General features: G+C 41.1%; 1 protein-coding gene across 3 annotated transcripts in view; it reads right to left on the reverse strand.

Moving 5' to 3' along the window:
* TBCE (tubulin folding cofactor E) overlaps positions 1-16,692 on the reverse strand; it is a 73,277-nt gene that overhangs the window by 3,362 nt on the left and 53,223 nt on the right. For all 3 annotated transcript variants that reach the window (XM_026649671.2, XM_026649670.1, XM_029911078.1), the window contains exons 8-14: positions 15,872-15,948; positions 15,499-15,594; positions 10,881-10,945; positions 10,735-10,799; positions 3,222-3,374; positions 2,310-2,463; positions 409-477 (exon numbers count right to left, since the gene is read on the reverse strand). In XM_026649671.2, coding sequence (XP_026505456.1) covers positions 409-477; positions 2,310-2,463; positions 3,222-3,374; positions 10,735-10,799; positions 10,881-10,945; positions 15,499-15,594; positions 15,872-15,948 — 679 coding nt within the window. The remainder of the gene's footprint in view (positions 1-408; positions 478-2,309; positions 2,464-3,221; positions 3,375-10,734; positions 10,800-10,880; positions 10,946-15,498; positions 15,595-15,871; positions 15,949-16,692) is intronic.

A 16,692-nucleotide genomic window follows, 5' to 3' on the forward strand; every position in this document is an offset into this window, starting at 1 on the left:
AATACCATAATACTTCCTCTTCACCCTCCCTGCTGCATCCCAAAAGTCTGCAGGGATCATATTGTCAAAAAACATCATACATCCAGATAAGTCACAGTTGTACAGTCTGGGAAGCAGCTATGTGGGACCAGAGTTAAGACTGTCTGGGGAACCTTTACAAGGGAGATCCTGACACACATACCATCCTAATAAAGTTGTAAATACATCCATAGAGCCTTAACTATCACTTTGTTTCTGGGAAGTGTATTCAACTTCAAGATGAACTGGAAGGCAATTTTTGTGCCCTTTACTGTTCCTTTTTGGTGTACAACTTGGCTTCAGTGGTACTTAAAGCACCTATTCCTTACTGCTCCAGGGAGAGTATTTTAAATGCAGAATATATAATTTTATTGATTTCTGGCCTCTTACTTAGCAGCTGATTTTTCAGAATGAAAGGCTGTTGTCGTTTCAGTTCACCTTCTTCAGGAGCACCATATTCTGTTAATAAAAAACATACACAGAACAAAAGAAAGTTGTGTAGATATTTCAGCTAAAATTCTCTCTCCAGTTTAAGTCATCGCATAGGAAAACTTTCCGGTAATTGTCTGTGGGACAACATGGTATCCAGGTCATGCAATGACCATGAAACTCTACTGCCTCTCACTGTTATGCTACCATAGGAGCTAAGCAGTCCTGCTTTCCGCAGTCCAGGAGCTCAGTAGCTGGGCTCCAGCAGTGCTGTGAGCTAAAAACATCAATTAGCAGATCTCAACTCTTGTAAACATGATAATACTGAGAATAATTTCACTCATTTTCAATAATCACCTTTTTTAAAAAAAGAGGCTTATAGAGAAGATTTTTCAGCATGGAACAGCAACTTGGATACTGGGCATTTAAAAGGCAAAATAGGATGCCTGAAGTATTCATCTGTTTGTCAAAACCCAGAACACTTTTCCAACTCACATCCATTTCTTAGTTGCAGTGAGAGCACCCCAGGAACTAACAGTCTGTGTGCAGCTGTGGCCAGCATGCTCCTGTGCTTGTAGTAACATATATCTGAACAATGTTATTGACTAATTAAAGAAAACCAAGCAAGAAGGTAGTTGTAAAGCAGGGCCAAAGAGCTGCAGCACAAAAGTAAGGGTCACAATTTAACAGCAAGACAGTTCAATCAGTAGAGCAATGCAATTCAGAAGTTCAGTCTGAGGGACTGGACTCCACAAGCCCTTTTGCGAGCTGAAAAAGTGACTGAGAAGGCAGCCTCTCCTATGTCTGTCTTTACTGTAGTGGGATATAATCAGGGACAGTTTATGGACACTGCCACTTTAGATACTGAAGGAAAATGGAACAAGGAGCTACCTACGTAATGGGAAATGGAGGATTAGAATTTGGTTGGATATGCAAGAAATCAGAAGACAACATACACAAGAAGCTATTTGATTAACTCCACAGAAGCTCTTTGTCTTACAAGAAATTCAACTGCACTTAACCTACAGGAGGAGCTGCCAGGGCATAGGATCATACCTCCAGCCTGATGGAGTGCTCCTTTGGCTGAAATTTCTGGAAAGTTACTAACAGTCATTAAGAAGGACAGGGATGCAACCTCATGCTGCGAGTGTCCCTAGCCTGTTGCCAGAAGCTGGGAATGGTCCACAAAGGATGGATCACTTGATGATTGCCCTTTCCATTCATTCCATCTGAAGCACCTGGCATTGGCCACTGTCAGAAGACAGGCTACCGAGCTAGATGGACCATTGGTCTGCTCCAGTCTGCCTACCAAGACCACCTGGTTGATTTCTAGGGGGCCTCTCCTATGTTATTACTGGAAGACCCCCTAGAAATCAACCAGGTGGTCTTGGTAGGCACGTGGGCTGTAAATAGCTCCTTAAAGTTAGCTTGCCTGGCTGCCCAGACAGTACAGGACTGCAGCAGGGCAGTGACAACTTAAAGATATTCCTGTCCTGCAAAAACTGTAAACTTAAAGGGAAAGGAGCAGAGTGCCAGTGTCAGAGGGCTGTTTTGGAACTAATTAGAAGCAGTAACACTGGAGATTGGGAGAATGACCACAGAACCGTTGACCGTCCTGCAGTTCTGCATGCTGGCCTTTTCCAAACCCGTAAGCATGTGGGCAGAAAGGTCCTTATATTGCTTGACCTTGTTTTTGTTTTCTTCCTTTCTCTTCAAATATGGTAAGTTGAAAAAATAAATGAGGCCCCCAGAACAGAAGGACAAATAATTAAAAGATCTCTGCCACCTCTGTACACTGAAAACATCAGAACATACATAATACCAAAGCAGGGAAATCTTCATTTCACCTCGACTGTACTTACTAAGGCAGAGTAACTGGTACCTAGGATGAGCAGCAAGAAATTCCTCATTTGGTCTGTTTTTGTCTGGATTCTGATTTCCACCAGCCGTTATCCAGTCATTGCCAAACATTTTGCGATAGTCAAGCTCTGCTCCCTTTCTTTCATCAGGAAAGATCTATATTGACAAGTACAAAACACTTACTGTGTCACTAAACTACATTTCCAAAAAAAACCCAAGTTCATGATCCTTCAAGAGTCAAGATTTCTAGATATTAGTTACTTGTATGTTCAACACCTTATAAAACTGCAAAGAGTCTGGAAAAATCTCAACTCCCACAACCGATTCAGATTCAGTTTAGTCAATGTCGTCAGTGCTCTTCAGAGTACAGCCTGAAAACACTATTATGAGGTATGAAAGCTCAGAGCACAATGATTTCTTAACTATGGAACATGGTTTTGAAAGTTCTCTTTATATTTTCAACATCTCCCAGCATCAATTATTACAATGATACTGTATTTTGAAAAGGACAACACTGAGGTTGTCATGTGTACATATGTTATAATTTCTGACCTGAAAAGGGGGAAAGGAAAAAATGGCAAGCTACTTTAAATGGTTTTGTTAAACCTATTTAACTCAAAAGTTCTATGTAGGGGGAGAAAGATCCATTTGTGACATCAATAGGACTTAGGGTAAATTTTTCAAAAATACCTAAGTGTCTTGCCCAAGGTTACAATGAGTTAATAGCAAAGCCAAGAACAGAATCCAGGGTTTCCTGACTCTGTCCATTTTCAAAGTGAAGGTTTCCAGCTATACACATGCATTCATTGAGACAGGGAAGAAACTCCAGACACCCTCCCACTTTCCCAAATGCTTTTACAGTGACACTTTTTCCAGAATCCTTTGTGAGATTAGTTGAAAAAAACATCACATACCTCAGATTTGTTCAGAACCTTTAATTGGCCTATTTTGGCAATGATAAGCTGCCTCACGGTCTCTGGGCTCTTCTCTGTGCCCATCAAAGGGTTATTCTGACAGTGCAGTGACTGCAAACATTGTAGCTTATCAAGCTCATTGATAAATGACCACTGGAATGAAAAGGGAAAAGAATTGCAAAATTGGATTTTTTTTTTTTTTTTTTTTTTTTAAAGAAAAATGTCTGACCAAAACAGCACATGGTCCGGACAGACACTACCACACACAGACCATCATCAGTGACACTTCTCTTGTTAGCCGACCCTAATCTTTTTTTGTTGTTTAAATTTCAACACAACCTACTTTACTGAATACCACTTTCATCTTGCTTCACTTAGCTTATAAAAATGAAAGACACTTCGAAGGAACTGAAAGATAAACAGGTGGAATAGCAAACAGGGCATGGATGGAGTTTTCAGTGGGTGTAAATTATTGATACATATTAGAGCATCAACATTCCAGAAAGGCTTTCTACTCATTGTATGTAGAGATTCCTGGAATTGAGGTGTGAAGCTTGGCCTAGATGTGACATTGCTTCCCATGGCACAGTTCAATTATTTTGAGGAGCTTTCTGTCCATTTTATTTTTTGAAGTGCCTCCTTCCCAATGCACTCAGAGCATGACTGTCTACAGAAACCCATTAATTTAATATTATACTGGGGGAATCACATGATGCAAGAGGTAGCAATGTTCTCTGCAGGGTTAGGTGGTGACGAGACTAGAATTGCAGGGAATCATGCTGGAGAAGGTACAGCAGGGCCTATGGGTAGGTCCACACTGCAATTAAAAATCCAGGGCTGGTGCATTTCAGCTGACTCAGGTTCATGGGGCTTGGGCTGCAGGGCTGTTTAACTGCAGTGCAGACGTCTGGGCTCGGGCTGGAGCCTGAGTTCTAGGAGCCTGTGAGATGGGAGGGTCCCAGAGCTCGGGCTGAAGCTCAGCCCAAACATCTACACCACAATTAAACAGCCCCATGAGCCCGAGTCAGTTGGCACAGGCCAGCTGTGGGTGTCTAACTGCCATGTAGACATACCCTAACAGAGCAGGTAAGAGACATGATCCGGATCAATATATGAAAGGTCAACTGAAAAGAGAAAGTTTGTAACAAATGGTCATGGATGATGAAATGATGAGAAAAAAGAAAGGTCTAGGAAGGGTGCATGTGTATAATGTACAAGTGAAGAAGGGATAGGAAAGTGGAGTTCAGGAATTAGAGATAGTTCCGCAGTTTTGGCCTCTTGATGACTTAGTTTGAAGAAGCTAGGTAAGTGGATAAGAGAATTTGAGATGAAGGCAGATTATGTCATGGATAGGATGAAAAGTGATAGGGTTTATTTGAACTTGACATTTCCAAGCTCTCAAACCATGGAGGGGGATTAGAAGGAGCAATATAGCTGTGACCTAAAGATAATTACAGTAGACGTTCATTAGTAGCAATGTATCAGTGCCCTTTTGCTATGTTACTCCTAAGCAGCTGTTGCTGTTATAGGGAGTGTCGACAATTCACAGTAGTGAAAGTGTTCCCTGGGGAAATGTTGCTTGTACATGGCACTTGCTCTTACAAAGGTGTTGCTGCAAACAAGCATCTATTGTATTATGATGCCACTTCTGGAACATGAGCATTTGCATTTAATTTTAATTTATCAGACAAGAAATCCAATTCATTCTCTGCACGTATATCTAGTGAGCAATGATTTTGCCAATTTCTAACTACAGTTAATATATCTATATAGAAAATACAAGCTTTCCAACTAATTTAAAAGGGAACCCAAACAGTGGCAGTGTCTCTATACTCCCTAGCAGTCACCTGATTCCTATCCAACTTAATGCTCAAGGAACTGCACATCAGGTATGATCATATTTTGTCATTGGTTTAGCTTAATGAATCATTTTAAACAATATAAGAACACTGTAATCCTTAAAAGAATAATTTAAATCAAAGAAACATATCTCTCAGGATGCACTTCCTTTTGGTATCCGTAAGCCTTGCTATCAAAGGTCATGTGATCCAGTTCCCAATTAATCTTTGAGTAAGTTGGGATAGTAACCTCAAAGCCCAACCCCGAACATCCTCTACTTCCATTAAAGAGACAAAGCCCCTACCACATTATGGGGGCACTAGGACCCAGATGGTACCCCCCACACACCTGACCTCAGGGGAAAACTGCAGAGAGGAGCCAGCCAAAGACTCCAGCCAGTTGGGGCAGAAACAGCCAAAGCAGGGACCTCTAGGCATTCCAACAATTTCCTACAGTTGAAACTTTCTCTGCTCTGTGCTGACTAGCTATTTGCTCAAACGCTCCAACTCCCTCAGTCTCTTCACACCCACCCCTCTCACTATCTACTCCCCTGCCCCGTCCCCTCGCCCCCTTCCCTTTTCTTTCCATTTAGCTAAACCTATCCTAAATAAACCACCCCCCACCCCACCAAAAAAATAATGAAACTAACCTGCCATTTGCCACCATCACATTGTTCACTTTGCTTCCCCCACCCTGTGTCAGTCTGGTCTAATTAGCAGACAAGCTCTTCAGGCAGGGACCACCTACTACTCTGTCTGCACAGTCTGAACATTCCTGGCTGGCCATAGGCACTACCATAATAATAATAATAGTAACTCATTATCAACCATGGTTAAGTCAACAGGAGAGGAGGACATAAAGCACCTTTCAGCATGGGTCCCTTCTAGGGCTGTCGATTAATCGCAGTTATCTAACACTATTAACTCAAAAAAAAATTGTGATTAAAATTAATCTTGATTAATCGCAATTTTAATTACACTGTTAACAATAGAATACCAATTGAAATTTAAATATTTTGGATGTTTTTCTACATTTTCAAATACACGGATTTACAACAATTACAACACAGAATGCAAAATGTACAGTGCTCACTTTTTATTACAAATATTTGCACTGTAAAAAATGATAAACAAAAGAAATAGTATTTTTCAATTCACCTCATACAAGTACTGTAGTGCAATCTCTTTATCGTGAAAGCACATCTTACAAGTAGAATTTGTTACATAAGTGCACTCAAAAACAAAACAATGTAAAACTTCAGAGCCTACAAGTCCACTCAGTCCTACTTCTTGTTCAGCCAATTGCTAAGCCAAACAAGTTTGTTTACATGTACGGGAGATAATGCTGTCCGCTTCTTATTTACAACGTCACCTGAAAGTGAGAACAGGTGTTTGCATGGCACTTTTATAGCCAGCATTGCAAGGTATTTACGTGCCAGATATGCTAAAAATTCATATGCCCCTTCATGCTTCGGCCACCATTTCAGAGGACATGCTTCCATGTCAATGACACTTGTTAAAAAAATAATGCATTAATTAAATTTGTGACTGAACGCCTTGGGGGAGAATTGTATGTCTCTTGTTCTGTTTTACCCGCATTCTGCCATATATTTCATGTTATAGCAGTCTCGTATGATGACCCAGCACATTGTTTGTTTTCAGAACACTTTTACTGCAGATTTGACAAAACGCAAAGAAGGTACCAACGTGAGATTTCTAAAGATAGCATGCTCCACACCCCGTCCCTCTCAGATTTTGGACAGCACTTCAGATTCTTAAACCTTGGGTCGAGTGCAGTAGCTATCATAAAAGTCTTAAAAGAGCAACACTCTGATGCAGAAATTAGAGAACCCGAACTACCAAAAAAGAAAACCAACCTTCTGCTGGTGGCTTCAGACTCAGATGATGAAAATGAACATGTGTGGGTCCGCACTGCTTTGGATCCTTATCGAGCCGAACCCATCATCAGCATGGACACATCCTCTGGAATGGTGGTTGAAGAATGAAGGGACATATGAATTTTTAGCGCATCTGGCACGTAAATATCTTGCAATGCCAGCTACAACAGAGCCATCCGAACACCTGTTCTCATTTTCAAGTGACCTTGTAAACAAGAAGCAGGCAGCATTATCTCCTGCAAATATAAATAAACTTGTTTGTCTGAGCGATTGGCTGAACAAATAGTAGGACTGAGTGGACTTTTAGGCTCTAAAGTTTTATATTGTTTTCTTTTTGAATACAGGTTTTTTTGTATATAATTCTACATTTGTAAGTTCAACTTTCATGATAAAGAGACTGTACTACACTACTTGTATTAGATGAATTGAAAAATACTATTTTGTTTTTTACAGTGCAAATATTTGTAATAAAAAATAAATATAAAGTGAGCACTATACACTTTGTATCCTGTGCTGTAATTGAAAACAATATATTTGAAAATGTAGAAAACATTCAAGAATATTTAAATAAATGGTATTCTATTATTGTTTAAACGCGAGATTAATTTTTTTTAATCGCTTGACAGCCCTAGCCCCTTCATATCCTTTACCGGGAGAGTATACGTACAATATAAATAGATCTTTTGTACACGTGCCTTTCACAAAAGCAATGATGATGCAATTTCCTTCGTCAAATAAGAAACATGATAAGCTGGTAGCACAAGAGTAATGTTTCACTTAGAAAGGCAATGGAGAAGACCATGAATAAGAACTTAAGAATGGCCATACTGGGTCAGACCAATAGTCCATCTAGCCCAGTATCCTGTCTTCCAACAGTGGCCAATGCCAGGTTTCCCAGAGGGAATGAACAGAACAGGTAATCATCAAGTGATCCATCCTGTCGCCCATTTCCAGCATCTGGCCCAAAGAGTCTAGGGACACTTCAGAGCCTTGTTTTGCATCCCTACCCATCCTGGCTAATAGTCATTGATGGACCTATCCTCCATGAACTTATCTAATTCTTTTTTGAGCTCTGTTACAGTCTTAGCCTTCACAACATCCTCTGGCAAGGAGTTCCACAGGTTGACTGTGCATTGTGTGATGAAATACTTCCTTTTGTTTTAAACCTGCTGCCTATTAATTTCATTTGGTGACCCCCCAGTTCTTGTGTTGTGAAAAGGAGTAAATAACATTTACTTCCTCCACACCAGTCATGATTTTATAGACCTCTATCATATCCCCCCTTAGTTGTCTCTTTTCCAAGCTGAAAAGTCCCAATCTTATTAATCTCGCCTCATACGGAAGCTGTTCTATACACCTAATCATTTTTGTTGTCCTTTTCTGTACCTTTTCCAATTCCAATGTATCTTTTTTGAGATGGGCCAGATTTGCATGCAGTATTCCAGATGTGGGCATACCATGGATTTATATAGAAGCATTATGATATTTTCTGTCTTATTATCTATCCCTTTCCTAATGATTCCCAACATTCTGTTTGCTTTTTTAACTGCCACTGCACAGAGTGGATGTTTTCAGACAACTATCCACAATGACTTCAAGATCTTTCTTGAGAGGTAGCAGCTAATTTAGATCCCATCATTTTATATGCATAGTTGGGATTATGTTTTCCAATGTGCACTACTTTTCATTTATCAACATTGAATTTCATCTGCCATTTTGTTGACCAGTCATGGTAACTCATGAGACTTCTGCTCTCTGAGTGATAAATTTCTTATTTGACTGCATTTAGGTAACATGGGAGGAGACAATAGTATTGCATAGGACAAGCAATTTAGAAGCCAGCTGGGCTTAACTTTCTGGTGCCCCTCTAACTGCCAGAGCAAGAAAACTGGTAGAAAATAGCAGCCTGTATCAAGAGGCTAGAGAACATCTGACGAAGGCCTTTGTCCTTGGTCTGAAATACTTTATCACTGGAGGAAGAATAAAAGAGTAAACATTGCTAGCCACAAGACACCATTGCTTGGAATGGAGAAGAGTAAAAAACAAAACCACATCACCAAAACACTACTGTTATTAATGCTAAAGCCGCAATCCTTCCCACACTAAACTGTGCAAGTCCCCAAGATTTTAGAACCGCAGTCCCTACCTGCTTTTAAATTTCTTGTCCCAGCTTCAACTTGAAATTGTTCAATGACTGAGTAATAGTATGTGGCACTACTAACTGGGAGAATCATACTCATACTTCAAACAAATGGACATTATCACAGAGCTATTCTGCAGAAATGGTAAATTCATCGATCTCACAGTCCGCCCATATGACAAGACAGACACCGTGGGAAAGACATACACTATCCTAGACAATTCATAGATTCCAAGAACAAAAGGGACCATTTCAATCATCTCATCCGACCATCTGTATAACACAGAACTTCCTCAAAATAATTCCTAGAGCAGATCTTTTAGAAAAATATCTGATCTTGATTTTAAAATGGTCAGTGATGGAAAATCCACCATGATCCTTGGTAAATTGTTCCAATGGCTAATTACTCTCAGTAAAAAAATTTACACCTTACTTACAGTCTGAATTTGTCTAGCTTCAACTTCTAGCCATTGGATCGTGTTATATGTTTCTCTGCTAGACTGAAGAGTTCATTATTAAATGTTTTTTCCCCATGTCAATTCTTATAGACTAATCATGTCACCCCTTAACCTCCCCTTTGTTAGACTCAAAGAGCTGAATCTAATTAGCTTATCACAGACATAGTTTTTAATCCTTTAATCATTCTCATGCCTGTTCCTGAATCCCCTCCAATTCATCAACATCCTTCTTGAATTGTAGGCACCAGAACTGGACACAGTATAGCAGCAGTAGTTGCACCAGTGCCAAACAGAGGTAAAATAACTTCTCTACTCATACTCAAAAGTCCCCTGTTTGTGCATCCAAGCATCCCATTAGCTCTTTTGGCCACAGCGCCACATTGGGAGCTTATGTTCAGCTGATTATCCACCATGACCCCTAATCTTTTTCAAAGTCACTACTTCCCAGGATAGAATCCCCCATCACGTAAGTATATCCTACGTCCTTTGTTCCTAGATGTACACATTTACATTTAGCTGTATTAAAACGCATATTGTTTGCATGCGCCTAGTTTACCAAGCAATCGAGACTGCTCGAATCAGTGACCGGTCCGCTTCATTATTTACCATTTCCCCAATTTTGGGTCATCTGCAAATGATTATCAGTGATGATTTTATGTTTTCTTCCAGACACAGAAGGGACATTTGTCTAGGTAAAATTCTGTTTTTCCCTTTACCAGTTAGATCGATTACTAATATCACCACCATGGACTATTAACACTGAAAAACCATTTTGAAATCCAATATAATTTTTCATCATTTGTTTGTTTACTTCTTGCAATTCACTGAAGCACAAAACAGTTAAACTTTATAGGTCTGTCAATTTCACTTTCAGCTACTCAAGCACTAGAAGAATGCTGAGGTGTTTGGATTCCATTCAATGCATGGGAATGGCTAAAGGCCACAAACAGTTCTCAGCAATTTATTTAAAAAAAAAAAAAAAAATCCTCTCTGTTAAAGCTGAGTTTTGAAAAGCTTTTAAAAAAAAATCTAACTAAAGCTAGATATTGATCAAAGAATTTGACATAGGTTTTTTGCCATTACATAATACATAATCAGGGAAAATGAAAAAGCAATTTTACAAATTCTTGTTAAACAAAAAAGTAAAGAAATGTGAAAATCACCAAAACTCTTTCTTACTTGCGATATTTTATTGTCATCTACTGCAAGACGTTGTAATAAAGGAAACATTTTAGTCTTGCATCCTAGGAAAAGGAGAATAAATTTAAAAGACATCAGTGACGATCTAAAATATAGAAATATAATACAGTGCTTACTTTACTTACCAAATCCACCATCAGGAAAGTGTATAGAAGAAATTCCAGTGTTTGAAAGAATTAGTTGTTCTAATCTGAAATTTAGAAGTTAAAGTACATCTGTTAAAAAGATTTTAGTAAAAATACTGAAGTTTTTACGTGATACAACCCGTGTTAGCTTTTTGACAGCATGCCTTGTGATTTTAAGAACAATGTTACCAACTTCACAGCTGGTAACCAAAGTTTAAAAGGCAGTTTACGGAAGGACAGCAGTGGAGTTCCAAGCTTTCAAAATGGCAGATTGCTTTGGAGGTACTAATCTTCACAATGGCTTGATTTTTTGTTTAAAATAGTCTACTGCTCCCTTCCCTTATGAACCTTATTTTTGGTATAACAGTTTAAGTAACTTTGCAACTGATCATTCATCAGGTTCCACATATTTGAATGGACACAGAAGTAGATGAAGTTGAGTAGGGAGAAAACAGTATTTTTTCCTAAATCACATACCCAAGTGCAAAGTGGCATTTCACGCCAGCTCAGCACTGTAACTACCAAGATGCTGCTGTGCAGGAATCTATGGAACAAGATGTTATCACTACAAAAGACCCCAGAGCTTTTCAGCAAGATGGAAACATTCTTAAAGCAGGCACTCCAGGACAAATACCAAAGTTTTGAATCCCAGTAATAGGAAGCATCAAGATGCTGGGTTGGTTTTTTTGTTTTTTTTAATATCAAGGCATTCTTCAGACCAGGATATTACTGCTTTAGGAAAGGTTCTAAATGGGATTTTTCCATACAGCCAATTTTGTATTCTTGACTTGTTTGAAATTTCCATTAAAATCCACTCTTCACATAGATTAAGAATGTTAGAAACTTGGATTTTTAATCAAACAATTTTTGAAAATCCTGCGAACAATTTTGAGTACGGCATTCTTTCCACATATTAACAAGATTTCTCCAAAGCTAACAAAGATATCATTAATAGAATTCATGTCAATCCTAAAACATACATGTTCTTAGCCAGTTGAAGATACGTATGATCATCTGAGGCAAGCCGAGTGTAGGACCTGGAAAGCCTTCTCTACAACACACTCCTATTCAGGAGAGAGAGTGGTCCCAAAACCACAAACCACCTGCATTTGTAGAGCTGCCCTTGAGATGGAGGAGAAAAGGGTGTGGAATTGGAGAACTCTTATAAAAACATTCTGTCCCGCACACCCTTCTCCTATTTTGGGTCACGTCCTCTCTCCCCACCTCACGCCACCTTGGAGGCATGCAGTCTGCAAGTGTAGCATCACCCAGGGAAGAAGTAAGGAAGGGCCTTAGGGCTGGTCTACATTCAAAAGCTAGGTTGACCTAGCTACGTCACTCAGGGGTGTGAAAAAATGAGAGACACAGTTAATCCTAAGCCCCAGGGTAGACAGTGCTAGAAGTCTTCCATTGACCTAGCTACCACCTCTTGGGGAGGTGGATTCACCACAGCAATGGAAGAACCCCTTCCATCACTGTAGTAAGTGTCTACACTGCAGTCTACAGCAGTGAAGCACCTGTGCTGCTGTAGCATTTCTAGTTTAAGAAAAGGTTACTTAAGGCTTATCTACACAGGGAGATTTGTCAGTATAGCTATAGTGGTATAATTATACTGAAACAGCTGTGACAAAGTTCCTCCTCTGCCTTGGTGAGTCCTGTGCTTATTGGTGGATTTTCCTTGCCTCAGACATTCATGGCAGCCCTCAGTTTGGCCACTTTTGCTAGTGGCTCAAACCTGCCGTCCACTCAGCTAATTTCATCACTGGCCAGGCATGGGGGGAAAAACGGAGAACAATCCCCCACAGTCTCTGTGTCCCACCTAGTGGGTTGGGGACAGGCCAGGACCCTTTCCAATTTAGACCTTCCCTTCTGGTGTTTCCTCACAGACCAGGTCAATCCTCCTGTGTCCGATCAGGAGTTGGAAGGGATGGGGGGAACCCGGGCCCACCGTCTACACCGGGTTCCAGCCCAGGGCCCTGTGGACAGCAGCTGTCTACAATGTTCCCTGTGTGACAGCTACAGCTACACTTCCCTGGGCTACTTCCCCCAGCACCTTCTTTATCCTCACTGCAGGATCTTCCTCCTGAAGCCTGATCATGCTTGAACTCTTCACTCCTCCAGCAGCACGCCTTCTCGCTCCTTGCGTGCCCCCCTACTAACTGATGGGAGGTCCTTTTTAAACCAGGTGTCCTGATTAGCCTGCCTGCCATAATTGATTCTAGAAAGTTCTTAATTGGCTCCAGGTGTCTTGATTAGCTTGCCTGTCTTAATTGGTTCTAGCAGATTCCTGATTGCTCTAGGGCAGCCCCTGCTCTGGTCACTCAGGGAACAGAAAACTGTTCATCCAGTGACCAGTATATTTGCCTTCTACCAGACCCCTGTACCCCACTGGCCTGGGTCTGTCACACAGCTATGTTGGTATAATTCCCTATGTGGATGGACACACTGTTTTGGGATTTAGGGTACACCTACACCAGGGGTGAGCAAACTACAGCCCACATCCAGCCCGCCAGACGATTTAATCTGGCCCTCGAGCTCCTGCTGGGGAGCGGGGTCTGGGGCTTGCCACACTCCTGTGCTCCAGGCAGGGAGCGGGGTCGGGGGCTGCTTCACACACATATGCCACGGCTCCGCACAGCTCCCGGAAGCAGCAGCATGCCCCCCCCTCCAGCTCCTACGTTTAGGGGCAGACAGGGGGCTCCGCGTGCTGCCGTCGCCCAAGCGCCACCCCCGCAGCTCCCATTGGCCAGGAACTGCAGCTAATGGGAGCTGCAGGGGCGGCACCTGCAGATGGGACAGTGAGCAGAGCTGCCTGGCTGTGCCTCCGCGTAGGAGCTGGAGGCGGGACATGCCGCTGCTTCCGGGAGCTGCTTGAGGTAAGCACTGCCCAGAGCCTGCCCAGAGCCCCTCCCACACCCCAACCCCCTGCCCTGATCCCTCTCCTGCCCTCCGAACCCCTTGATCCCAGCCCAGACCACCCTCCTGCACCCCAAACCCCTCATCCCCAGCCCCACAGCCCACATCTCCAGCCGGAGCCCTCACCCGTCCCCTGCACTCCAACCTCCTGCCCCAGCCCGGACCCCACCTCGCGCACCCTGAATTCATTTCTGGCCACACACCCAGCCAGAGCCCTCATCCCTTCCTGCAACCCAATCCCAATTTCGTGAGCATTCATGGCCCACCATACAATTTCCATACCCAGATGTGGCCCTCGGGCCAAGAATTTTGCCCACCCCGGCCTACACTGTAATCAGAGGTGTGACTACTGCACACGTAGACATAGCTAGATCAAAGCTAGCTTGGGTAACTCAAATAACAGCAGTGACATCTCGAACAACAGCAGCAGTGAAAGGTGTGACTGCAGTGTACACATAGCCTCAGCGTGCTTTTTTTTTGGTTTAACATGTGTCTTTTTGGAAGTTGTTAACCTAAACCAAAAAAAGGCACTTTAAATCCAAAAAGAAAGCATCCATACAGGGAATAACAGCAGCAAATAATTATACTAGTGTAGGTATGCTGGTAAATTTCCCAGTGTGGACAAACTCTTAGGCTTGGTCTATACTTAAAATTTGTATTGGCATAGCTACTGCGGGATGTGAAAAAACCACGCCCGAGTGACACAGCTGTGCTGACATAATCCTCATTGTAGAAGCAGCTATACTGACAGAAGAGGGCTTCTGTTGGCATAGGTAATGTCATTCGGGAAGATGGTGTTCCTGCCCCAGCAGAAAAACTCCTGTTGGTGTAAGTTACATCTACACTAGGGGATTATGCTGGCATAGCTATGCTGACATAGGCTCTGTAGCGTAGCCATAGTCCTAGTGTTAACTGGGGAGAGGAGCAAGAGGTGGGTGGAAATGCCTTCTTCTGTGCGATTGTAGGGATTAAAAGTGAGGCTCTGCCTCCATCCCTGTCTGATCACCCTTTTTTTTTTTTTAGAAGGAAGGAGAGAAGACAAATAATTTTGTGGGATCCTTTCATCTCCATGGCTAAAAGACAAGAGCTGCCAGCCAATTAAACATCCTTGGTTGAATATGTGACCACCTATAAAAATCTCTGGTTGACTGCATGCCAATCAGAATAGTAATCCATTCAATGTGTTGCCCAACATCATTTCCCAGAATCAGACTGACATATAGGAAGGGAGTGGTCATATGTAGTTATTTAATGCATTTAATAACAACTGGCATTATGTATCCACTACCAAAGAATTGCCCCTCTAAATCAGGAGCAATCTCCAAAGCTCCTTATCATAGGAAGCCCACTGAGGTTCTAAGAGCTAGTTGTCCTGAAAAGGGTTCTCTCTATGTTTTGGTCCTATAATTGCAATATCTGAACTTCAAACTGTTGTTTAAAAAATAAATAAATCACTAATTCCATAAATATCTTAATAAAAACATGCTTTAATTAAATCTTAAAATAAAATTAAATCCTTCCCCAGATTATGTTAAATAGTTCAGATATTCTCCACAAAAGAGCAAAAAAACCTTCATTTTCAAAATTCTGTAACCTTCACTAGCAAGGCAATATTATCATGCTTCAAACCACAAAGCATACGTGAATGAATCCATTTACAGAGCATGACAAAGAATTTACAGTAAAGTTCTTTAACAATTACCTGGGGAGATATGCTATTAGCTGCAGTTGACTTCCATCAATTAATTGGTTGTTTGAAAGGTCTAACAATTTCAAGGTCTGTAGAACATTAATGGGTCTGTAAGCATTACAAAAAATGCAATTATGTTTTTAAATGGTTTTAAACTATTTACACTCATATACACACACAATATAATAAAATCAGTGTGTTCACACATAAGTATCCCAAATCACACAGTATGTTAACATCTCCTTTGCAAGATTACCAGGGTAATGCTAATTTAACTCACTACTGGAATTTAGTTAGATTTTTATCAGACATGGCATATAACTTTATGCATACAGTATATTAATCACAAAAGGATGACTTTAGCATTTAAAGCTAAACCTCATACCTTTCTAAAACTGTAATATCATTAGAAGCAAGGTACAATTCTTCAAGTGCTGGCCACTCTGGAGAACACAGAAGAACCTAATAGGAAAAACTTTATTTAGTATAACTGTATATATGCCAGAATCTGTGCATCACATAAGTTTTACCTAAATCACATTCAAAATATGTCAAAACTATCTAAAATAAGCTATCTGGAATACTGTTTATTTCACTAACCCTTCCTATTTAATAGTAACTATACCTCTGATCCTGTATCTCATCTGCTAGTACAGATGGTAGTCAGTAGGATTCCACACAGCCACAGGATTCACTGTTACTGGACTGGGATCCATATTTCAAAAAGAAAAGGCTGCAGGGAAACCGACAACATTGCCATTTAAATTGTAACTTTAGGATAGTGTCACCCCGTCTTCCCCCATTCTGTGAACCACCATTTTCCATTTGGATTTTCATGTTTGGTTTACAGAATCAAGAACTTGGGAAAACTTTAAGGTTAGCCAAACAAGGCTTTTTCTAAGATATAGGGCTCTGAAAAGTCTCCACTGTTTTCTGTGGAACTATGCCAAATTGGCTTAGCCTAGAAACCTCAAGATTTTATTTTAGTCCTGGATAGGATCTAATGCACAGTATTATTTCTGATAAAGGCAGGTTGACAATTTAATCTATCACTTTTAGGCCAGGCTTATGCTAGGGAAAAGGCCCACTGCTGACACCCTGCGTCAGCAACAAGTCATCTTCCTAGTGTACACAAGGTGTAAAACGAGGGTAACTAACTGAAAAGCAATTTGCACGTTTCCATGCATGGAAAAAACTCAGACTTTC

The sequence above is a fragment of the Terrapene carolina genome, unplaced genomic scaffold (assembly GCF_002925995.2).
Source record: "Terrapene carolina triunguis isolate 2854851 unplaced genomic scaffold, T_m_triunguis-2.0 Scaffold85, whole genome shotgun sequence".
In the NCBI taxonomy this organism is placed as follows: Eukaryota; Metazoa; Chordata; order Testudines; family Emydidae; genus Terrapene; species Terrapene triunguis.